The sequence below is a fragment of the Cibotium barometz genome, chromosome 11 (genome assembly GCF_041138505.1).
Source record: "Cibotium barometz isolate CiBa-2024 chromosome 11, ASM4113850v1, whole genome shotgun sequence".
NCBI lineage: Eukaryota > Viridiplantae > Streptophyta > Polypodiopsida > Cyatheales > Cibotiaceae > Cibotium > Cibotium barometz.
In genome coordinates, this window is record NC_141056.1 from 58,194,496 (window position 1) to 58,217,253 (window position 22,758).

At 43.9% G+C, this 22,758-nt stretch overlaps 1 protein-coding gene across 5 annotated transcripts in view; it reads left to right on the forward strand.

Moving 5' to 3' along the window:
- The window catches only part of LOC147634384 (uncharacterized), a 99,484-nt gene extending 85,978 nt beyond the window's left edge, over positions 1-13,506 (forward strand). For 2 of the 5 annotated variants that reach the window (XM_086805528.1, XM_086805526.1), the window contains exons 3-5: positions 6,716-6,879; positions 6,960-7,191; positions 13,116-13,506. In XM_086805528.1, the coding sequence (XP_086661654.1) occupies positions 6,716-6,879; positions 6,960-7,191; positions 13,116-13,358 (639 nt within the window). In that variant the 3' untranslated portion in view covers positions 13,359-13,506. The other 3 variants (XM_086805527.1, XM_086805529.1, XM_086805530.1) reach the window with 3 other exon arrangements.
- Positions 13,507-22,758: the final 9,252 nt, after the last annotated feature.

A 22,758-nucleotide genomic window follows, 5' to 3' on the forward strand; every position in this document is an offset into this window, starting at 1 on the left:
ACATACGAGTCTTTTGAGGCGCGTACCATACCCGCCTCGTACCAAACGCCTCTGACGCCTCTAACTACCTTGGTTTCAAACCATCCACAAATCACTCAACCTGCTTCGTGTGCGGGATGGTCCTTGGGAGCATGAGCAAAAGCTTCTAGAAATGAGCGCGATAGTCGGTTATCAGTTTGCTATGTTTCTACATAAAATGTTCCCACGTTTCTTCAATTCATGCCCATAATCTACAGGGATAAATTGCTTCAAAGACTACCTTGCGGCGGCGACAGTCATCCCAACAAGTCACAGAGTGGTGCCTAAGGCGATCTCTCCCACCACAAGATATCAACACTCGTTAAAACTGTACGCACCAAATGGAGCTGAAAAATATATGAACCATGTGTTGCTGCCAATGTGGCAACCATCTCGTGGGTTCAATTGGTGACAATTCTTTGTCCATCTTCCCATTGAACTTGGGAGGATTCAAAAGCTTCAAATAATTGAGCTCGTTCCTCACGAGGCATGGAGGAAGAGCTCGGCAAACCGGTAGCCCCCGGACGTCAAGCCGGTGAAGGTGTGCAGGAACTATCTAGAGAATCTGGTGGATGTTGGGTATGGGGGGAGAAGCATACACACAGACACACACACACACACAGCTGCAAGAGAGAAAACGAGTGAAGCTCAAGAGTGCTGGAAAAGATGGACTCAATAATGATATGAAAGTACAATGTGAGTACATAAAGTAGCCTAGGGTAAGGTGCCCAACACACATAAGTGTGTTCACACGGGGAAAAAACGTGTGTCCAGTCACACAGGGAAAAAGTGCTCGTGAGTAAGCTGTGTTCACACCTGAACTAGCCGGGAGTGGTCATGACCTACAAACCCCCCTCAAGTGAATGGTGTGAATAGGGATAGGGTGTAGCAGACTACCCTGGAAGAGGCTGTATGCTTAAAGCTTCACGGAAAGCTTCAAACTTTTCCCTCGAAAGAGGCTTTGTAAACCCATCTGCTATATTGGCATGTGTAGACACATAAGCCAAGTCAATCTCTCCTGCAGGGAGCCTTTCCTTGACATAGTGATAGTGAACCTCAATATGCTTTGTGCGAGCATGAAATACTGGGTTTCGTGCAACTGCCAAAGCACTCTGACTGTCAGTGTAAATGGTGGTAGGGGACTGCTATCCAACACCAAGATCGGCTAGAAGGCGTCATAGCCAAACACATTCCACAGTAGCTGTAAAGGCTGCCATGTATTCAGCTTCACAACTAGAAGTGGCGACTGTAGGCTACTGAGCCATGAGATGCATGAGTCACCAAGAAGAAAACAGTTACCACTGGTTGACACTCGCGTGTCATAGCAACCTGCCCAATCACTGTCTGTAAATGCAAGCAAGCATAGTGTAGAAGAACTGCCATAAAACAAGGCAAAGTTTGCAGTGTCTTTGAGATAGCGAAAGACACGCTTACACGCTTGCCAATGCATAGTGCTCGGACAATGCATGAATCTGCTCAACTGGGAAACAACATACTGTATGTCCAAACGAGTAGAGCATAAGTAGATAAGGCATCCCACAGCTTGCTGATAGGTGGCAACATCAAAAGGCTCACCAGCATGCTCAAGTGACAGTTTTAGACCTGGTTCCATAGGAGTAGAAACAGGTTTACAACTTGTCATGTGAAAACGCTCAAGGAGCTGCTAACATATTTGCACTGAGATAACATGATACCACCCTCAGAAGGTATAAACTGTATGCCCAAATAGTAATGTAAATGCTCCATGTCTGTGACATCAAATGCATGCTACAAATCAGCTTTAAAAGCTGAAATATCACCCTCTTCAGGGCCAGTGACGAGCATGTCATCCACAAAGAATAAGGATGAGAACATTGTTCCCAATGTGGCGTACATAAAGTGTACTCTCAACTGAACTATTCTGAAACCCTTTGGCAGTCAAGTATGTATGAATTTTGTGGTACCAAGCACGAGGGGCGTGTTTAAGACCATACAGTGCTTTATGTAAACGGCATACTTTATTTTCTGCACCTTTTTGAACAAAGCCAGGAGGTTGAGACACATAAACTTCCTCCTGCAAATTGCCATTCAAAAAAGCAGTTTTAACATCCAACTGATGTACATGCCACTGCTTGTGGGCAGCCAATGCAATAACAGTACGTATGGTAGTCATACGTGAAGTGGGAGCAAAGGTCTCCTCATAGTCAATGCCCTCACGTTGGGCATACCCTTTGGCGACCAAGCGAGCCTTATGGCGATCAACTGAACCATCAGGTTTACGCTTAAGTTTGAAAACCCATTTTGTGCCAATAGCACGCTTGCTCAGGGGCAAGTCACATACTCCCAAGTACCGTTTTTATCAATGGAGTCTAACTCCGAATGCATGGCTGCCACCTAGTGGTCATCCTCCAATGCATCAACATGAGAAATGGGTTCCTCATTACAAGCGGTGGCAACAAGAGCTGTATCCACATAATGTGAAGATGCATGGCGAGAAGCAGCACGTGTACGACCTGGCATGAATGTAGACTGTTTGCTATCACGCAAAGTGTCAACCAGCCATCTAGGAACAATTTTTGACTTCCTAGTATCTGCATCTTTCTCTGCCAATGCATCACCCAAGGTATCCTGATCAATCTGAGGCATTTCAGGATCGATTTGGGGCAAGTTCAGCTGCTGAATTTGCTGGTTTTCAGCAGGCATAGGTGGCTGTAAATGAGCTGAAATTGGCTCTACATTGTCCACATTTGAATTGAATAAAGGCAACAAAGTATCAAAGACATCTTCCGGCCCAATAGACGGCTGTTTGGTACATGAAACAAGTGGTTGAGATGCATATTCGTCAAAGATAACATCTATTGACACAATGATCTTACCTGTATTAGGCACATAGAGTCTGTATCCTTTACTCTTAGTACTATAACCAATGAAAATGCATTTGATTGCCTTTGCATCAAGCTTGTGTCTTTGTTGTGTGGGCACATGCATATATGCCAAACACCCAAAGACTCTCATATGAGTCACCACTGGAATCCTGCCATTCCATGCTTCATAGTAGGCAATCTTAGATTTCAAGGCTTTAATGGGGCAACGGTTAAGCACATAATTGGCACACATAACCGCCTCAAGCCAAAACTGACTGGGCAGATCCTTGCTTTTGAGCATGTAACGTGCCATCTCCATGAGTGTACGATTATGTCTCTCTGCAACTCCATTTTGCTGAGGAGTATAGGGGGTTGTACACTGATGAGAAATACCATGTAACTGCATGTAAGCAAAGCTATTCCCATCACATGCTGTTAGCTCCACATTGCCAATGCCTTTAATGGAGTAAGAGGCATCATTGGCACACATAACTATGCCACCTGGAGGTGAATCCTGCAAATTGGCAAAGAGATCTCTGCAAGAAGTGATGTGCTTAGAAGCACCACTGTCAAAGTACCAATCTCCAGCTGAGATAGACATACAAGAAGCAGGCAAATTGCATGTAACCACTAATGCATACATGAGCAAAGTTTGCCCTTCTTTAGTGTCCACAGTAGCAGCCAAACCTTGCTGCTTCTTTTTCTTTTCACTCTCAATGCGCTTCCTACATTCCTCAATAAGATGGCAAGGTTTTCTACAATAGTTGCATCTCTTCTTTTTCTTGTTGTCACCCTCTTTAGACGAGGTAGAATCTGAATGGGCATGTGGTTTTCCCTTAGGTTTACCACTAGATGAAGCCTCGGATTTACCTTTGTTTCGATCAAAGGCACCAAAGGCTTGATCAGCAGAAAGCATAGTGGTCCTATTAGAACGAGACTGCTCCTCCGGTAGCAAGAGAGTCACCAACTCATCAAAGGTATACAAGTTTGGATTACCCTTCATGAGTAGACGAAGAGTAGTAGCAAAACCCTGATAGGATTCTGGCAAACCTTGAAGCACTGTAGATACAAGTGAACCATCTGGAATGACCTCATCAATATTGATGAGTTGCTCTCGCAAATCCTTGATGCGGGTAAGGAACTTATCCATTGAGTCACCCTCATCCATATGCTCAGACTCAATCTTCTTGCGAAGATAGGCAACACGGGCCTCATTGCGAACATGATACAAAGAAGCAAGTACATCCCATGCACCCTTAGAAGAGGTGCATGAATGAATGTGTGGTATAACTTGCCTTCTGCATGAGAGGGCAATCAAAGCATGTGCCCGAGCATCCTTGGCATCCCATCTGAGCTGTTCTGGAGTGGGTGGCAAAGGTGCAGAAGATGTAGCACCACCTGAACATACATCATCACCTGCATCCATGGTTCCTGAAGTACTTGCTGCTCGTGTAGGAGCAATGGGCCTGACATCAACCCTTGGTACATAAACCCACAAATTCTTTGCAACAAGTACATGTTTCATCATGTATGCCCACATAGGATAGTTGGTGCCATCCAACTTATCCTCAACGAAAAGCATACCAAATAAATCACCAGTATTCCCAGACATGGTGGTCACAAGTGTGTTCAAACAAGTAGTAATGCTGTAATAATGCTATAACTCCCAAAAAATTTGGGGGAAATGCTCCAATGCCAACCAAATGTGCTTGCAATACCCAAAATTACTTGCAAATAGTGCCAATTTCTGCAAAATCGAGTCAATTTCTGCAAAATCCCCAAATTTCTAGTGCAATTATGCACCAAATCTGCTGAAATCAATGCCAATGTGTGCCAATTTTGCAATTGCAGGCTCAATTGTAAAAAGCCCCAAATTTGAATAAGCAATGTGTGCAATTTCAGGTCAAACCTTGCAGATCTGGAATTTGAAGTTGTTTTGGACAGTGCAAAGCAGGCACATTTGCAGGTATAGTTATCCGATACAGGCGCATGTACGGTCGTACGGCAGCTCAGTACAGTCGTACGGCGGTGGGCTATAGCACAAGCGGCGGCACTCAGGGCGGCGATGGCGTCGAGGCAGGTACGGGGGCAGCAGGTACTGTCGCAGCTGGCACAGGGCACCCAGATCTGTGGCGCAAAGGACGGGCGATGCCAGATCTGGAGCGTTGCAGGCGGCACGGAGCAGATTTGGGGCGCACAGGGGCGGCGGCAGAGGCAACGGCGGTACAGTCGGCGGCGGTGGCGTCAGCGCACAAGGGCGGCGGCGGTGGCAGCACACAAGGGCGGCGGCGGCGTCGTCGTGCAGCTGAGGGCGGCAGAAGAGCCGTATAGTATGGCGTACGGACAGAGTAGTGCGGCGTGCAGAGGCGGCTGAGGGCGGCGATAGGGTGGTTGAAGGCAAAACCCTAACCCTAACCCTAATGCAGCAAAACCCTAATTCCAGATGTGTGCAATAGGCTCAAGCTCTGACGGGCAGCAGGGGGGCAAACCCTAATGCTAACCCTAACCAAGCTCTGATACCAATGTTGGGTATGGGGGGAGAAGCCTATACACAGACACACACACACACACACACACAGCTGCAAGAGAGAAAACGAGTGAAGCTCAAGAGTGCTGGAAAAGATGTACTCAATAATGATATGAAAGTACAATGTGATTACATAAAGTAGCCTAGGGCAAGGTGCCCAACACACATAAGTGTGTTCACACGGGAAAAAACCTATGTCTAGTCACAGGGCTCCGTGCCGGTATGAAAACCTGGCTGTGGGTGCCGGAGTATAAGCCGGAGACACCTCACATTCAGCCTGGAGAGAGGCCTAGGCGAGCATGGTCCCCTCCAGAAAGACCCAATCCACTGTCATAAGCCTATATTCTAGGGTTTACAAAAGTAGAGAGAAGATTGCAGGGAAACCCAAACACAAGCACACACAAGTAGCCCTAAAACTGCCGTTTGTCTTATGTATAATAAAGATGCTTACAACTAAATTTAAGTACAAAATAATACTTGAAAATGTTGATCCCTGATCTTGAGCCCAACACTGTTGTAGATCAGCCTTGATCAGCCTCACGTCAGACAAATGCTCCAAAAAGGCTCACTTGCTCGGTAGAAAATGAGATGGGAAGACTGTATATCCAAGCATGCTTATATAGGGCCCTTCATGCCCAGTCAATGTCACGTACCTGGTACTAATCCTCAAGATTAGTGGCCTAATCTAGTTGGGTTAGGGGAGCCCTAGGATTAGGAGAAAGAATGCTAATACAGGCAGCTAAGGTTATTATTTATAAATCCATGTGTATTGGCTTTCTAGACACTAAGGGCTGACTCAAAGAAGGCATTCAACACTGAGGAATGGGCTAGAGAAGAAAAATTTTGAAAACACTAAGACAAAAAAGTGCAACCTGGCAGTGGGCATGGATGTATCATGTGGTTCCCAACAATAGATCGCTGGTTGCACTTTGGAACTACCTTTGTAGGATTCGAGCTGAAGCAAGGCTCTAGAAGGCCTAAGCTTTGATGCCAAATCTATCTATTTGGACTGCAATGAGAGAATTATATGAACTTGTCCACTGTCCAGTCCGCCTGTTCAAGGCTGCGATCTAGTGCTTGCTTGTACACTAGCCCATGGCTGCCTTCTGGACATGTAGGTGGGATGAAGTGTGCATTATTATGGCTCTTTTAACCGAATAGCATGGGGCAGTAACTTGTGGCTACTCATTAGTGGCCTGGTTCTTGTGCACAAAGCTATCTATCTATATGTGAATGCATCCCCAATACCTAATGAACGCGTGTTTTGAGACTTTTGATACAATTTGATGAATGTTTTCTTTCGGTGGAATATGCATGGGATGGATAGGTTGGTGCCATTGTTATCACAGGAAAAGGTAAAGCCTTTGCTGCTGGAGCAGATATCAAAGAAATGAAGGACAAGAATCTTGTCAGCATTTATATGTCCTCGTTCCCTTCAAAGTGGAATGATGTCTCAAAAATTAAGAAACCAATTATTGCAGCTGTCAATGGGTAAGCTTGGCTTTTGATTTGTCCAATTTTTTACTTGATAGCTCATTTGTAAGTTGGTGATGCCATTGATGTTTTACCAGATATGCACTTGGAGGTGGCTGTGAAGTGGCCTTGATGTGTGACATTGTACTTGCGGGAGAAAAGGCTGTATTTGGTCAACCTGAAATAAACTTGGGGACTATACCTGGCATGGGTGGAACACAGAGACTTATACGTGAAGTCGGCAAGTCTCGTGCCATGGAGATGATCTTAACTGGAAAGTACTTCATAGATGCTCAAGAGGCTTGTCAACGAGGCCTTGCAAGCCGTGTGGTATGGTGTCTCTGATGACTTTTTCTTGTTATTCTTGTTTAAAATGAATAGATAAGAGTAAATTTGCCTACCAACAAGGTGATAGCTCAAGTGGTAAAGGTGTTTGTCTAGGACCAGGAGGTCCTGGTTTCAAAACCCCAAAGGTGCTTCCTCGCCGGCATTGCCTACGGGTGGTGAAAAACGATAACTACAGGAGGATCTTGGGCCTAAGGCCAGTCGGGGAAAAAGGGGAGAAAAAAAAGAATAAATTTGTCTAGTGTTGCTTGGCAGGTTTTTAACCCTGGTGGTCTGATTTACTCTCTCCCTTCTTCCATCTTAAAGCATTTCTTGCTGATCAAGACTCCAAAGAAGAGAAAGTATCATAATGTAAAGGCTTTCATCACTTGCAGGTGCTCGTGAACACTTTGTTGTTAAATTAGTAATCTCTTAAGAGATGCAGGGGTGCCTGCTCTTTCAAATTTGTTTCCTATCTGGGAAAAAATATTTTCATGCGTGACTAGAGCAAGAAGAGGCCTCCATGAGCTGCTTTACCTACTTGTCATCCAAGCTACTGGTTATGAAAATTATGTTGTCCCTTTGTCTCGTCTTCTCTTTTTCTCTGCATTCTCCTCTGTTACTCCTTTTCTCTTCGGGTTTCCTGTCTCATATCCCTTCCTTTCTCCAGACTATGGGACCCTCTGGCACACACCACTCTCGGAGTCACTAGAGAGCGTCATCCCTTCTGAGAGCCCTGCACACCACCCTTACTCCCCCCTCGCCCGGATCGTGACCTTCCCCTTGTCAGCTGCAGATCCAGGACATACTCCGGTGCCATGGAGAGGCCCCACCATAGGATGGGGACATCATCACAGCTGTGTGCTCTATTATGGAGGAGGATGGTACTGTTATTGAATGAGTGTTGTGCTCCTCATGGAGGAGGATGGTATATTATTAGATGAGGCATGCATCCCTCATTTACATTGGCACCTTGTATTAGGCACATTGCTACTTGTACTACTTTCTACACATGCATAGGTAGCTAGTTTTATTTCCAATTCTTTTCCATGCATTAATATATTTCATGGAGCTATTGTATTACTTTTGGTCTCAAAGACCCTCTGGGTATTTTGAAGACGCTGATATCACTTTCTTTATTTCTGCTCATTTTCTCTTCTCCTTTCCTCTCTCATTTCATCTTCTTTCCTCTTTTCTGGGCTTCTCCTCTCTTTTAACTTCCATGCCAGGCTTTTCCTGCAAATGATATTATATTGATTTCCTCCTCAGTTGCAGTACAAAGTCATTTAGATGCATTGCTGAGTTTTTGTTATCCAAGGGGCTTATAGTTAACTCTGGTGACACCAAGCTTATGATCTGCATGCTTCTAGAAATAACATGTTACATCCTGCAACAGGTTTTCTCACTGAGGCGAGCAGGTGGATATTGTAAATTCCTACATGTACCTTGGAGTGTTCCTAGATTCACCATGATGCATAAAGGGGATAGCTCTGTGGCTAGGCTTGAGAGACAGTGCTTCTAAGCACAAATTGGTCCATCCGGATCACCATGTCCAGGCACCCTTTTGGAAATCAAAATCTGGACAGGAAAGGTTGGGCCAAAATTGAGAGATGATAAGTGTTAACGTTACCTAGACTCTTCAGATGTGAGTCCTAAGTGCCTCATTTTACTATCCTGGCGGAGTTTGGAGTTGCCCCCTTGGAGATGGATGCAATGTTTAAAAGAATCACTTTTTTCGTAGAGAGATTGGAAGATGGATAATGATAACCTACGCTTCCATTGGCATCCCTGGCCTCATTAAAAAGGATTGAGCTAGACAATAGAGATTATAAATTATGATGTTTCCTAGGCTTATTAGGATCAAGCCCTTAATACCTCATGCGATTATCCTGGCAGACTTTGGAGCCTCTCCACTAGAGGCGGATGCAGGTTATTCAGAAGACGTCCAGATGGCTCGTCTCAAGGTATCTAAATAAGCAAAGATGCAACACTACAGGCATCATTTCTGGCACATTTTCACGGATGGTTTCATTCAGCAACCAGGGTACTTGAGGAGACACGTCTCATGCAATGAGGATTGCCAGAGGCCAGATTAGAGCTGGTTCACTTATACTGCCTAAGAGGAGTATATGGGGACCCACATTCATGAACTCTCTGTAGCATTTGGTAGCTTTGTGAGATGGGGTTTTAGAGAGGACTCGGAGTTCTCACCTTTTTTTTTGGGGGGTCAGCTCAGATGTGAATAATCTGAGAATCCTCCACCAAACCTGCTGAGCCTTTGGGCAGTCCCAGAGGCAATGACATTGAGTCTGCTTAGGACATTGCAGAGCAGCTGCACAGTCTGGTTGACCCGCAATGGTGAACCAGGTACCAACTGCGAGGTTGCAGTGTGCGAGAAGACACAGGAAGTGAGGAGCATTCTGAGGGTGGAAGCTGTCCCGGAGAGAAGGTGACAGAATGGGGCTAAAAAAAATGGCTTGATAGGTTTTTTCGGTAGGTCACTAAGGGGGTCGAGCAGCAAGTGGAATGGGGGGTCGAGCAGGAAAAGGTGGAGGCGAGCAGGAGAATGATCATGAGAAGTGGTGGCTTGTTGAGCTGACGAGTTGAAGGGTGACCTCTAAGGAAGGTGGCGATGGTATGCATGCAAGAGGGGCGGGCGACCCAAGGCAGTGTGAAGCCATAAACAGGGGTGACCAAAGCAAAAAAAGGTGACTGGGATATAAGGGAGGACTAAGGGCGAGGGGAGCTTAGCATAAGGGGCAACCCAAAAATCAATAAAGATTTACATGGAATATATAGCGGTAAAGTGGTATCTTTCCTGGCCACCAGAGACAAGTCGTGAGGGACAACTCCACCTTGCAATTATAGATGGCCCGATTGACATTTTGCTCATGCAGGAGCACAAATTAGATGATAGCCAATGCAATCGTTCTAGCAAGCTTCTATCTGGTCACACTTTTTGGTCTGGGATTGCAGGTCCAAGGGTGTCACATGCACCCATGCACTGAGGTGCTATGTGACACACTGGCTCATCATCAGTGCTACACTTGTACAGCAGTAGAACCCTATAGGGATGAAACAAACTAAAAATGAAACAAGAACTAAACTAAAACGTAGCTATCACTGTCGAAATTCTCAAAGAAAGCCCTATGTGGTACACCGAGGCTCAACTGTAAAAGTGCAATACATCCTCATAAATAGAGATACAATCCACTTGGGCAATAAGTGTGTGGCAGTGTCTGTCATGGCCCTGTGAAAATGGAACAGGACAAGTGTGGGCATGGTGGTTGCAGAGTCAGAATATTTTATGATTCACATGGGGGGTGCCCGGACAGAGTTTAAGATGTGTGGACATCCCTAGGTGTGAAGGGGGGAACTAAAAACATTAAACTTTAATGTTTAATAAAGTTTGCCCCTAGGCCTTAGTGGCCCTAGGAACTTATTAAAGTTTGGGGCCCTAGGGATTAATTTGGGGGAGGAGTGTTTCTCTCTCCTCTCTCTCTCTCTTCCCTTTTTGGGGAGTCGTGTAGCAAAAGTGGAGAGTTTTTTCTCAAGCGCATGTACACAAGCGTGGAGAAGCTGAAGAGCAAGTCGACTGCAGATTTCTGGAGGGCTGTTGGTGTTTTTCTGAGTGGAATCAGCCGTACAGCACTGTACGGCCAGAACTGTGCAAGTACTCTCTCTCTTTCTCCTCTGTTGCTGGCTGCGCATAGAAGCTGCTGCAAGGATTCCCTGCGCACAGGCCCTGTACAGTCTGTACCAGCAAGTACACAGCCAGTACAGCACTGTACGGCTGCCGTACAGTGTACGGACAGCCAGGTACAGCAAGTACAGTTGCTGCAGGCTGCTGCAAGTGGCGCAAACAGGTGCTGGACAGACTGTATACTCTGATTCAGGCCGGTACAAGAGTGGACAGCCGGCTGTTTGTGCAAGTACAACTCCTGGCACGTATCCCGAGGCGGTACAGACGGGTACAGTGCTGATTTTCAGATCTGTATTTTCAAGGACAGCATAAGAGTGAACATCAGGAGAAGGATACAGGCAAGTACAAGCACACGTGTGAAGCAGGGTTGTGGATACAAGTGCCTGCAAGTACAGATTGGTGCTGTTGCTTCCTCCAGTGTTGTTTCACGAACTGAACTTGGTAAGCTCTATTTCTGTTCATCTATCTCTCTTTCTACTGCTTGATGTCTGTTGCAGATATGTGTTATCTGGCCCCTTGTGAGAGGAGGGGTATGGCAGATTGACAAGGGTTGAGACAGAGATTGGACAGCACATGTATGTTTGAGCTGAGAAGATGTATCATGCACTTGAGTTATGCCAGATGTATGCCCATGGCTGGCCTGCTTAGTGATCTTGGCTGATCAGACTCTGTTGCTGGCTGCGCATAGAAGCTGCTGCAAGGATTCCCTGCGCACAGGCCCTGTACAGTCTGTACCAGCAAGTACACAGCCAGTACAGCACTGTACGGCTGCCGTACAGTGTACGGACAGCCAGGTACAGCAAGTACAGTTGCTGCAGGCTGCTGTGCAGGTGGCGCAAACAGGCGCGGGACAGACTGTATACTCTGATTCAGGCCGGTACAAGAGTGGACAGCCGGCTGTTTGTGCAAGTACAGCTCCTGGCACGTATCCCGAGGCGGTACAGACGAGTGCAGTGCTGATTTTCAGATCTGTATTTTCAAGGACAGCATAAGAGTGAACATCAGGAGGAGGATACAGGCAAGTACAAGCACACGTGTGAAGCAGGGTTGTGGATACAAGTGCCTGCAAGTACAGATTGGTGCTGTTGCTTCCTCCAGTGTTGTTTCACGAACTGAACTTGGTAAGCTCTATTTCTGTTCATCTATCTCTCTTTCTACTGCTTGATGTCTGTTGCAGATATGTGTTATCTGGCCCCTTGTGAGAGGAGGGGTATGGCAGATTGACAAGGGTTGAGACAGAGATTGGACAGCACATGTATGTTTGAGCTGAGAAGATGTATCATGCACTTGAGTTATGCCAGATGTATGCCCATGGCTGGCCTGCTTAGTGATCTTGGCTGATCAGAGGGAGGCACAGTGTGTTGTTTGAAGACACAGATCTGTGTGCATAGATCCTCTGTGCTGAGAAGGATTTGTGGGCCGTCAGATTGGACTTACAGGTGTAAACTCTTGGCTGATCTTTGTGTTGTACTCAGCCATTCATTTTATTATAATTGAATAAAGAAATACCGCAAGGGGCGCCAAGCTTTGGGGCCAACATGTGTCGCTGTGTTTTCAGATTTGGGCACTCTAGCTCCAATCTGTGTTCTTTTCACATCCAGACTACAAGTGGACGGGTGATTGCTAATCTACCGCACTCTGGTTTTCTATCAGAGGCCGGTTTCAGTGTCAAGTGTCGGGGGTGGTCACTGACGGGGCAATAGGCTCCGTATCTGTAACTGTGTACTGGCTGTCTATGTCCACAGTTTCGGGTGGTGCACTCTAGTATCTCTGGAGCTGGCGAGGCAATGGTACTCTCAGTCACAGCCATCGGGATCTCCAGATCAAAGGGCTGGGCGGAGGTGGAAAGGCGCAGCGCGAGGGCAGGAGGGAGGGCGAAAGGGGAGGGGACAGGAAGGAGGCTGAGGAAAAGAGGGCAGAGAAGCAAAGGGAGACGGGTGAAGAGTGCATACAGAGGGGGGGCAGATCAGCAGTATGGGGAGCTTGCGTTTCTTCGTAGGATTTCCAGCAATGACTGGACCATGACTTTTGATTGAAAGTCTAAGAATCTAGGAATTCACAACATGGTAATGATAGGTTTGCCTCAAAATTTAGGTTCTCGCTTTTGTCATTTTAACACATCTAGTTTACATGTGGAATGTTTGTGAAACGATGAAAATGTATTTAGGGACTTCAGAATGTTTTGCAAGCCCATTAGGCATGTTGGCTGTATTTATTTCCTTTGCAGATTGAAGGTAATAACGAAGAGCTGCTCAATGAGGCCATTTCTGTTGCCAAGAAAATCTCTCAACAATCTAGACCTGCGGTACTTATGGCAAAAAAAGCAGTGAACTCAGCATACGAGATAGGGCTACAGGAAGGGATAAAGAAGGAGCAGACTTTGTTTGGAGCAACCTTTGCCCTTGAAGATCAAAAGGAAGGCATGTCTGCATTTGTGGAGAAGAGAAAGCCTCAGTTCAAGAACAGCTAAGTAAGAGTGAAGTTGTGTTTGCTTCTAGGGATAATGTTTGGAAGGTGAAATGCATGTGTAAGTATGGGTCTCTGCTGTGATGACATCCCACGCAAGATGCTATGTATGAGCTTCCAGTTATGAATTTGTTGCAGTTGATGTTTTCAAAGGGCCTATGCTGTGTGCCTGGTAGTTTAAGAGGTCTGATGGCTTCTGGTACAAATTGTCAGTGCAAGAGGGTGCATATTAACATCCATAGAAGCCAAATATGGTCCATGGGACCAAAACAGCTTTACAAAATCGTGATTTGTGAAATTTACCCAAGTGTGTGTGAATGAAAACCTATATGATGCTGATTGCACAGTGAGATGCACCCATCTGGGCACTGAATACAGGTGTACTCCCTTGTTGAGGGGGTGTTGTAACTCGCCCGAGAAGCGCGGCAGTGGGTGTGCATCACTTGACCATGAGCACAATTAAACATTTTGGCATTTAATCACAACCATTAAATAATCCACAAAGATTAAAATAAAAGTTGTACATATAAGTTTATAACACCGCATAGAGGCCGGAATAGCGCCCCCCCCCCCCCCCCCCCCCCCCCCCCCCCCCCCTCGGGGAGTATTTTATTATCCAAGGAGAAATATAACATGTGCAAGCTTTGAGGGCCTTACTCTCTCCCCACAAGAGATGCTGGATTAAGCCATAAACGTGTCCTTCATCCATTATGGCTATCCAACATGTCCTTCCATAGGTGCACAAACATGTATAACAGCCCACATGGCTCTTCCATACGCGCATAAACTTGTATGACAGCCCATATGGCTCTTCCACGAGCACATAAAGTTGTAAAGCAACCCATGTGGCTCATTCATGAGCTCATAAACCTGTAAACCACTCATCCATGAGCTCATAAACCTTTAGACCAGCACATGTGGCTCATCCATGGGCTCATAAACTTGTAGACCAGCCCATGTGGCTCATCCATGAGCGCATAAACCAGTGTAACAGCCTATATGTCGCATCAATGAGCGCCAAAACCTGTAAAGCAGCCTATATAGCGTATAAAACCAGAAATTTCAGGAAGCTTTAGGACTGTTTTGCTGAAAAACAGCCATTCGGGGTGTGCAAGATGGTGTAGAGTAGTGAAAATCATCTTCCCTGAGCTGAATATGGCTATGGTGGGCTTATAAATGAAGAGAAATGGTGAAAAACCAGAGTTTTCAGCCTCCAAAAACCTACTTGAAGCTTAATCTCACCCAAGAGATGACTCTCTCATGTTCAAATAAGCAAGAAAATGCTACAATAGAGCTGAATTGACAAGTGTGAGGACACTTGTCTCACTTTTATCTTCTTATGTGCCACATGTCTAAAATTTCACAATCTTCAACTCTAAAAATATCCTAGATGATAGCTAATTTCACAATGGCGCTTTGGTAGTCCTCGATCTCTGTTGAATTCCGGAGGTAATGATGCGAATGGAAATTCCATCAGAGATTGTCAAAAATAGCAACTTTTTCTAAAATTTAGGAGATCGTTTCTTTGTGTTCCACCACATGGGAAATACATAAGCACCATGTAGAAACCTATTTCATTGCTTGATCTCTCCCAAATTCTCAAGAGTTCACCATACATACTTTCCACTCGACACTTGAGCTCCAAAGCCTATTTCTGTGTCCAAGAAACCATCTTGAGTGTTTGGACCATGCTACGAACACTTGGTCCTCTATCCTGGATAATCCTCTATTCCCAAAGCTTGTACATTCTTAATCTTTTCGGCATCCAAAGTCCATCCACACATGAATTTTGGAGATGCCCAATTGTTTAGATTTCCCCCCGCTGCTTAAAAGTTATCCTCAACTCTAAAGCTTGAAACAATATATGAAGATATAACCATGTCCCAAATAAATGGGCAAGAATTTTGTGGAAGATATGCTAGACACAGGCACAAGAGCCAAATGTGTTTCAATAACCAATATCAATGACATAATCATATGCCAATGAAAATCTTCAACCAGGTGCTAAGACACACAAGCAAGTGCCATGCACAAGAAACTAGTGCCTCACACAGAAACATGTGCTATGCACACAAACTGGTGCCATTCCAAAGCACAAACCATGGTGATAGAAAAGCTGGTTCTCCATAGTTCTGTCAATCCTTTCTCCCACTCCCAACGTTCCCCATGTTCTCCCACACAATCCCAACTCGGATCTCAACGAGCCTGGTGTGGAAACAATGAAACACTCACTCCATAATCCCAACACGAATGCTCGTGTATGGTGGAGTGTTCATTGAATTGTTCTCTCACAATCTCCACGAGAATCCACATGTATAGTGAGATGAACAATGAACCTCTTGGCTCCGTATGGACAGATAGTGATTCCCATATGCGTGAAAGATTCCCATATGCGTGAAAGACTCCATGTCCCAATTAAATGGGCGAGACTAAATTAGTCTCCATAATACCAATATCAAAATCATATCCCAAATAAATAGGCGAGACAAAAGAGTCCCATAAGTTCAAATATCATAATCATGTCCCAAGTAAATGGACGGGATAAAACATCCCCAGAAGTCTAAATATTCATAATCATGTCCCAAGTAAATGGGCGAGACAAATCAGTCCCATAAGTCTAGATATCATCTCTGTGTCCATGCTCCAAGAGGATATCCAAACAAAATAAGTTTTGGTGTCGTATCCACCAACTCGAAGGAGCAATCTCTTGCTCTCCAAGCCCCAGTGTCACGTCAAACGCATGCTACTCTCCATTGGCTTCCATGCTTACACATGCAAACACTAGGCCGAGAAATATGAAAATGAGCCTGAAATTAGAGAATCAAGTGTCTCCAATATACCACATCTATATTCAAATCCAAGTGGACAGAATTTTAGGACAAAGTTAATCTTAAAAGCTTTTAGAGATAAGGTGATCATCCAAGTGGACAATTAATTCATTGATCATTTTATCAATCACCCAAGTATAATGAATCTTGATATAATGGTTAGTATTGTACAGATTTTAGTTTAGGGTTACCAATTACTAATAAGTTATAATTTAACTTTAAGTAAAATTTGAGATTATCAATTTTTAATAATTGAAGAGTTGTATTATGAAAACTCATTTTGGGTAGAATCCCATTATGTCCCATTTTGCCCATAGTACCTTTCATAGGTACTTAGATGATCATGGTACCAACAAACTGAACATGTCAACACAATCATTTCAAAGTGAAATTAAGCATTATGAAGCAAAGATTAATGACTTAAAGATGGACGGTGTCAACGATGTTTATACAAGGAAACCATTGGCAAAAGCAATGTAGCCAATATACAATGCACAATGGCTGTGGATAAAAGCCATGGCTGCTTACAAAATGTGCATTCAAGAAATTGATGGTATCTATGGGGCACTGAATGACCATCTCCATTGCACCCCCAGCCCCCTAATCGTGTCTTGGGTTTTTTGGAACTCCCTAGTGAAATATGATAAAAATAGGTAATATTACTTGCAAACCTTACAACACTTGAGCTTTGCGATTTAGAGATGCCACATGGGTCTAGTTTAGGTCATGTCCTTGTGGCCTCCATTTGGTCAAAGAGAGTCGTCATTCCATGAGAGACCATGCATAGTTAGACTCCTCTTGATTATATCCAGCACTAACCAACACTTATTTCTAAATATAATAAAAACGAGATTCAGTATATCATTGAAAAGTAAGGATGAACATATTAACTAAATTAAGATAAAACTTACAAAGTATACAGTTCCTCCATTAAATAGGTGAGATGACCTCGTTCCTTGAGGCATTATGCTCTACTAGACACATCATACATTTTGAACTTATCAAGGCTATCTCTCATCTTGGACTTGGCTCCAATCATCATGATCAAGATATGCCAGCTTCATTTTACCTACCTTGACTGCTTCTCATACTTTAGAATTTTGGTGGCTCATACGATCTCTCATACGAGTAAGCATCCTCTTAGTGTTGAAGCTCCAATCCCTTGGTATAGTAAAGTCCCTATGAAGCTGTTGAATAATGTAATCTTTCTTTTCATAATATTGCTGACTCATACTTCAGGCTTTTTGGTGGCTCATACAATCTCTCATACGAGTAAGTGTCCACCTCCTCTCCAATGGTAGAGGAGAATTCTTATGAAGCTGTTGAATAATGTAATCCTTCTAATCATTCTTTTCATTAGATTGTTGACTCCACTTCTTTAGCACATCCCCCCTTTTAACTTCCCCCTCCTTGCCTTGCTCCCCCCCCCTCCTTCCTCCTCCTCTTTTATTTTTTCCACACCCCCCCCTTTTTTTAAGTTTCCGCCCTTTAATCCACCCCCTGACCCCTTTCCTTTTTGTTTGATATGTGTGTGTGTGTGTGTGTGTGTGTGCGCGCGCGCCATCCATGTGTTTGTATATTCTCACATTCCTTGTGTTCTAAATGCTCACATTCCTTGTGCATCCTTGCACTTTCTATGTGCTTACTTTTTGACCATTGACCACTTTTTACATTCATCTATTCACATGTCCAAATAACCTTAGCTTGGATCCATGCCAATTTCATAATATCCTAAGCTCCATCTACTTTACTCCCACATATATGTGCTCCATACAGGACATGACGGGCAAGCGTGGATACCCTTGAGGTGCTCTATATTCTCCTAGAAGGACTTGCAGAATGTTGGGGAGAATAGGGAGAACGAAGGTGTTCAATGGTGGCAGCCACTACATGAGCTAGTGGATAAGGTTGCTTGTAATTAAAATGAGTAGCTTAATTAATCTTGATAATATTGCAAATGCTGAGACTAATCATGCAATAGTGATCCTAGATTTGATACCAATTTAAGAAAATACATGATTTGAGATGGCTATGGAGTGTGTGAGAGTTGCAAGAGAAAGCTATGGTGGATGAAAGATGAAAGAAGACATCATTAGAGTATAATATCAACACTAATAGAGGTGATAAAGGCATGACACAAGACTAATCAAAATATCACAACTTTTATCATGAGAATGAGCCTGATACATCCATATGTAGCTCTCATAGAGCTCAAATCCACATGTTCTATGCACACTTGTGCCATCCATGTGTTCATAAATGCTTGCATTCCTGATGCACCCTTGCACTTTCCATGTGCTTACTTTTTGACCATTCACCACCTTTTGCATTCATCCATTCACATGCCAAACTAACCTTAGCTTGCATCCATTCCAATTTCATAACATCCTATTCTCCATCTACCTTATTCCAACATACATGTGCTCCATACAAGACATGACGAGCACCACATTTCAACAGACACGGGGTAATCTAATTCTCAACTGTCGAGAGCATATTTTTAACTCTTGTCAAGGCTCAAAGAGTGGTTCCTTCAAGTGATTTAAAATCTCTTATATCTATGCTTCTTGATGAGGAATGTAGGGACAAGGATCAAGGCTATAAAAGGGAAATGTCTTATCTTACTCAACAAATAGAGGGGTTGAAGAAGAAGAGCGATGTCACTTACACCTATTGTAAAACGGCTAGACAACTCGAATTGTTGGAAAAAGACATGATCAAAAGGCCAAGCATTAAGATGCAAATATGATTGAAGAAGAGGAGGAGGAAGTGATAGATTCTTCATCAACCACTATTTTAACCACTCTAATTAACATATATACTTCATCAATATAATGTTTACACCTTAGATGTAAAAAATCCTCTTCATATATTTCCAAGTTGTAAGCTTTCGAGTCTTTTACATTAAGGTATGAGAATGAGAAATTTGGCTTCAAGGGTTGGATTAGCTATGAAATCCTTGTTAAAAATGGAGTAGTGTAGGGTGCCTGAGGTTAGTTACTTGTAGCTTAGTGAGAAACGGATTATGAAGTATAAAAGATAATCACATGTTTGTAAAATCGTTTGTAATTTGTGCAATGAAGGAGTTTGGGAAAATCCCAATTCCTATTTTGTAAGATTTAAAAAATGGGAATATGGTGAATCATTTTTAGCTTTTGTCAAAACCAAATGACATCGTTGGAAAGCTCTTGACAAGTAGATTTTAAATCCACATTCTCCGACAACTTTGGATTTTGGTATGTTGAAGATATACAAAAAAGCATATTGAAAGACAAATTTCCAAAGTAATGGGATTTTTCCATAGTCCCTAATATGGTCTTTATAGTGTTCTCTGTATTCTTTCACTTCCAACTCTCTCATAAGTTGGGGTTAGTGAGTGAGTGAGGTTGGGAGATGTTATCATTGGATGTAGAGCTGTAATGGCATGACAACATACACGAAGGCAAATGATGGGTGAACTCTTGTATGAGGGTCAAGCTGTTGAGCATGAACGATGGCTCAAGTTTATTAGTTGAATTGCAAAGGAAATGATGGGGGCTCTTGTATGGCTCTTGAGCATGAATGATGGCTGGAGCTCGTCGATTGAACTACAAACCAACCTAATACGTCCTTGGAACCTAAGCTCTTCTAGACTCTTCTTCCTATCGTGAGAGAGAGAAAGAAAGAAAGAAAGAAAGAAAGCTTTATTAACGTCTACTAGAGACCGAAGTCGGCCTATGAGACAAAACAATATACAACTGTCAATGTCCTTTGGTATCCAGATAATAGAAAAAGGTACAAGGTACAAAGCCGAAAAGCTAAGGATCGATGGGAGAGTGGACCATCAAAACTGACACGGGATGGATGGAGCTCTATCACTAGGGGCTCAATGTGCAGTACTGTATGCATCAAGTATACAATCATGCTATGCAAATCTAGCTAGCTACATCCAGTACCATACTAGGGATGTAGGATGGTGTACATTAGTGGGGGAGGGGCAAAGACCTCCTGTAGGATCCTCCCTAGATCTAATCGAAAATGTGTGAGCCTCTCCTGGACATAAAGCTGGTGGCGAGACCGGATTTGAGTGATCTCTCTCTGATGAAGTTTGGGGGTTTGGTAGCCTGGTGCTCTCTGTCTCCGTCGAGCTCGAAGATCCTCTGCGCGTTGAAGTGTGACCCCCCTTCTGTTGTGGTGGTGGTGGCGTAGCTCTCTGAAAGAAATATGTAATTTGGGACTGCAACCTACCTCCCTGTGTCGTCAGAGAGAGAGAGAGAGAGAGAGAAAGTAAGAAAGAAAGAAAGCTGTATTAACGTCTACTAGAGGCCGAACTCAACCTATGAGACAAATCAATGTACAACTGTCAATGTCTTCTGGATGTCCAGAAAAAAAAGGACAAAATGAACATGAAGTAAACTATGAAAATACTGAGCTAGTGGGGGGGTGTGATGGATGGAGCACTACTGCTAGAGGCTCAGTATGCAACCTATATGCGTAGGGTATACAAGAATGCAATGCAGATCTGTCTAGCTCCAGCCAGTACCATAATGGGGGTGTAATATGTGATACATAGGCGATGGCGAGGCAAAAATACCTCGGAGCATGATCTCTGGGTGTGAGTGTAAGTGAGCTAGCCGCTCCTAGATATGGTGCTGATGTCGAGCTCGTATCTCTGTGATCTCCCTCTGACGTAGTCTCTGGGAGTCTGGTAGCCTGGTGCTCTCGGTCTTCGTCTGGCCCCTCGGAGGTCTGTAGCGTGCTGAAGTGTAACCCCCTCCTGTGTCAGAATAGGCACTGGGATAGATCTCTCGAAGAAATCAGTGAGCTGGAGCTGTCGCCCACCTCTCCTTGTGGTATGAGTCCGTATAGCAGTGTCTCTCTGTGGCGCTGTCTCTAGCAAGAACTGGCCAAATCTGCACTGGTCTGCGGACTCCATGATCTGGCGGAGTGAGGGATGTCCACTGAAGATGGTGGTGTATCTCTCTCTAATGACACTATATCTGCATACATAATGTTCCTCACTCTCAACCTCCTCCTGGCATAGTCTGCATATCCTCTCTGCTCTGGGGATCCGTGCTGCCCTACTTGCCTCAATCTCAAGCTGGTGTGATGACACTCTGAGCAGGCCAATCACCACTCGGGCACTGTGAGGCATGTACACATCCATGTATCCAGGTCTTTGTATGAATCCATCCGTTGAGATACGCATAAACTAATCTCTGTAGTATAGCATCTTCGGCGGTAGAGGCTGACTGGGTGTAATGCAAGTCTCTTAAGTGTCTCGGCTATAAATTCTGTCGGAAGGACTGTGTTCCTCTCACTATGAGAGAGCTAGATGTGTGGTGCATGTCTATCATACTAGAAAGGTGGCAGGTGATCTATGTCAAGACCATGCTGAGTGAGCCACTGTATCATCTGTGAATACCATGATCTCCTATCTCCACTCTCTGCGAGCTGCCTGGACGCCTCAAAAGCTTTATGTGAGTCGATTTGATGGCATATCTCTGATCCTCTGTATGAAGCAAATCGTCTGGAAGAGGGCCTCTACTAGCATAGGAGGTGTAACAAACTCTGTCTAGACAATGTCATGTGTGTGGGACGACGGAGCGTTTGCTGTTGCGGATCATCCATGAGAGCATGAGAAACTGAGGCCTCTCTATCTGAGACCATGTGGAGGTAGCGAGCCTAGGTACCCATACTGCTGCAGCATACAGCAAAGCAGGGGTGACTAGTGTGTCAAACAACCACCCCTTCGTGCAGGATTCCTGGCTGGTGACACTATCTCTCTAGCATGGCCAGAGCTGCATATCCTCGTGTGAGTCTATCCCTGGCTGCCTGTGCCATAGTAAATCTTCTGGCGGAGTCGTAAATGTAATCCCCAGGTACACATATGAGTCTTGTAAGATTCCTCCCCAGCCTCTCACGATGTCCAGCATCTTCCCGTGTAATTAAATCCCTATTCAGAAATATAAAAGATCTTGTTTCTAACTGTTTTAACCTAGAGAGAGAAAATATCTATCTATCCATATGGATAGATAGATAGATAAGAGCTGTTGGTCGAATAGAAAGGTGTGAAACACCTTCTAATATTCTAGAGAGAATATTCAGATTTTTAATATTTTTGGATAGAAAAATATCTCATCTTATTAAAATAAGTTTCCCTGAAACAAAAATTCAAAAAGATTTTCAGAAGGTGCATTGAAAATTAAGTATAATCTGTTCAAGAGGCATTATCCTAAGGATGAAGATTTTTTCAAAAATTTAAATTAAGGTTCCTATGGACCAATAAGATTAATCCAAATGTAAGGAAGAGATAAATAAAGAAATAAAAAAAATCTCTCAAAAATGATTAAATACTTACATAAGATGAAGAGTTGACTAAGGATAAGGCTAATAGTTAAAAAGGGGAGATATTTAGAAGTAATGATGCATTTTTAACACCTCTGCATGGGGATTTCTCCCTCATGAATGAGGCGCCTACTTCTCATGCTTGAATGAGTCTTAAACTAAAAAATAATGTGATATTTTTATCTCTCCTCTCTCTTGGATCAACCGAATCAAAATTGAATAAAAAAAGAACCAAACTGGGTTCAAATC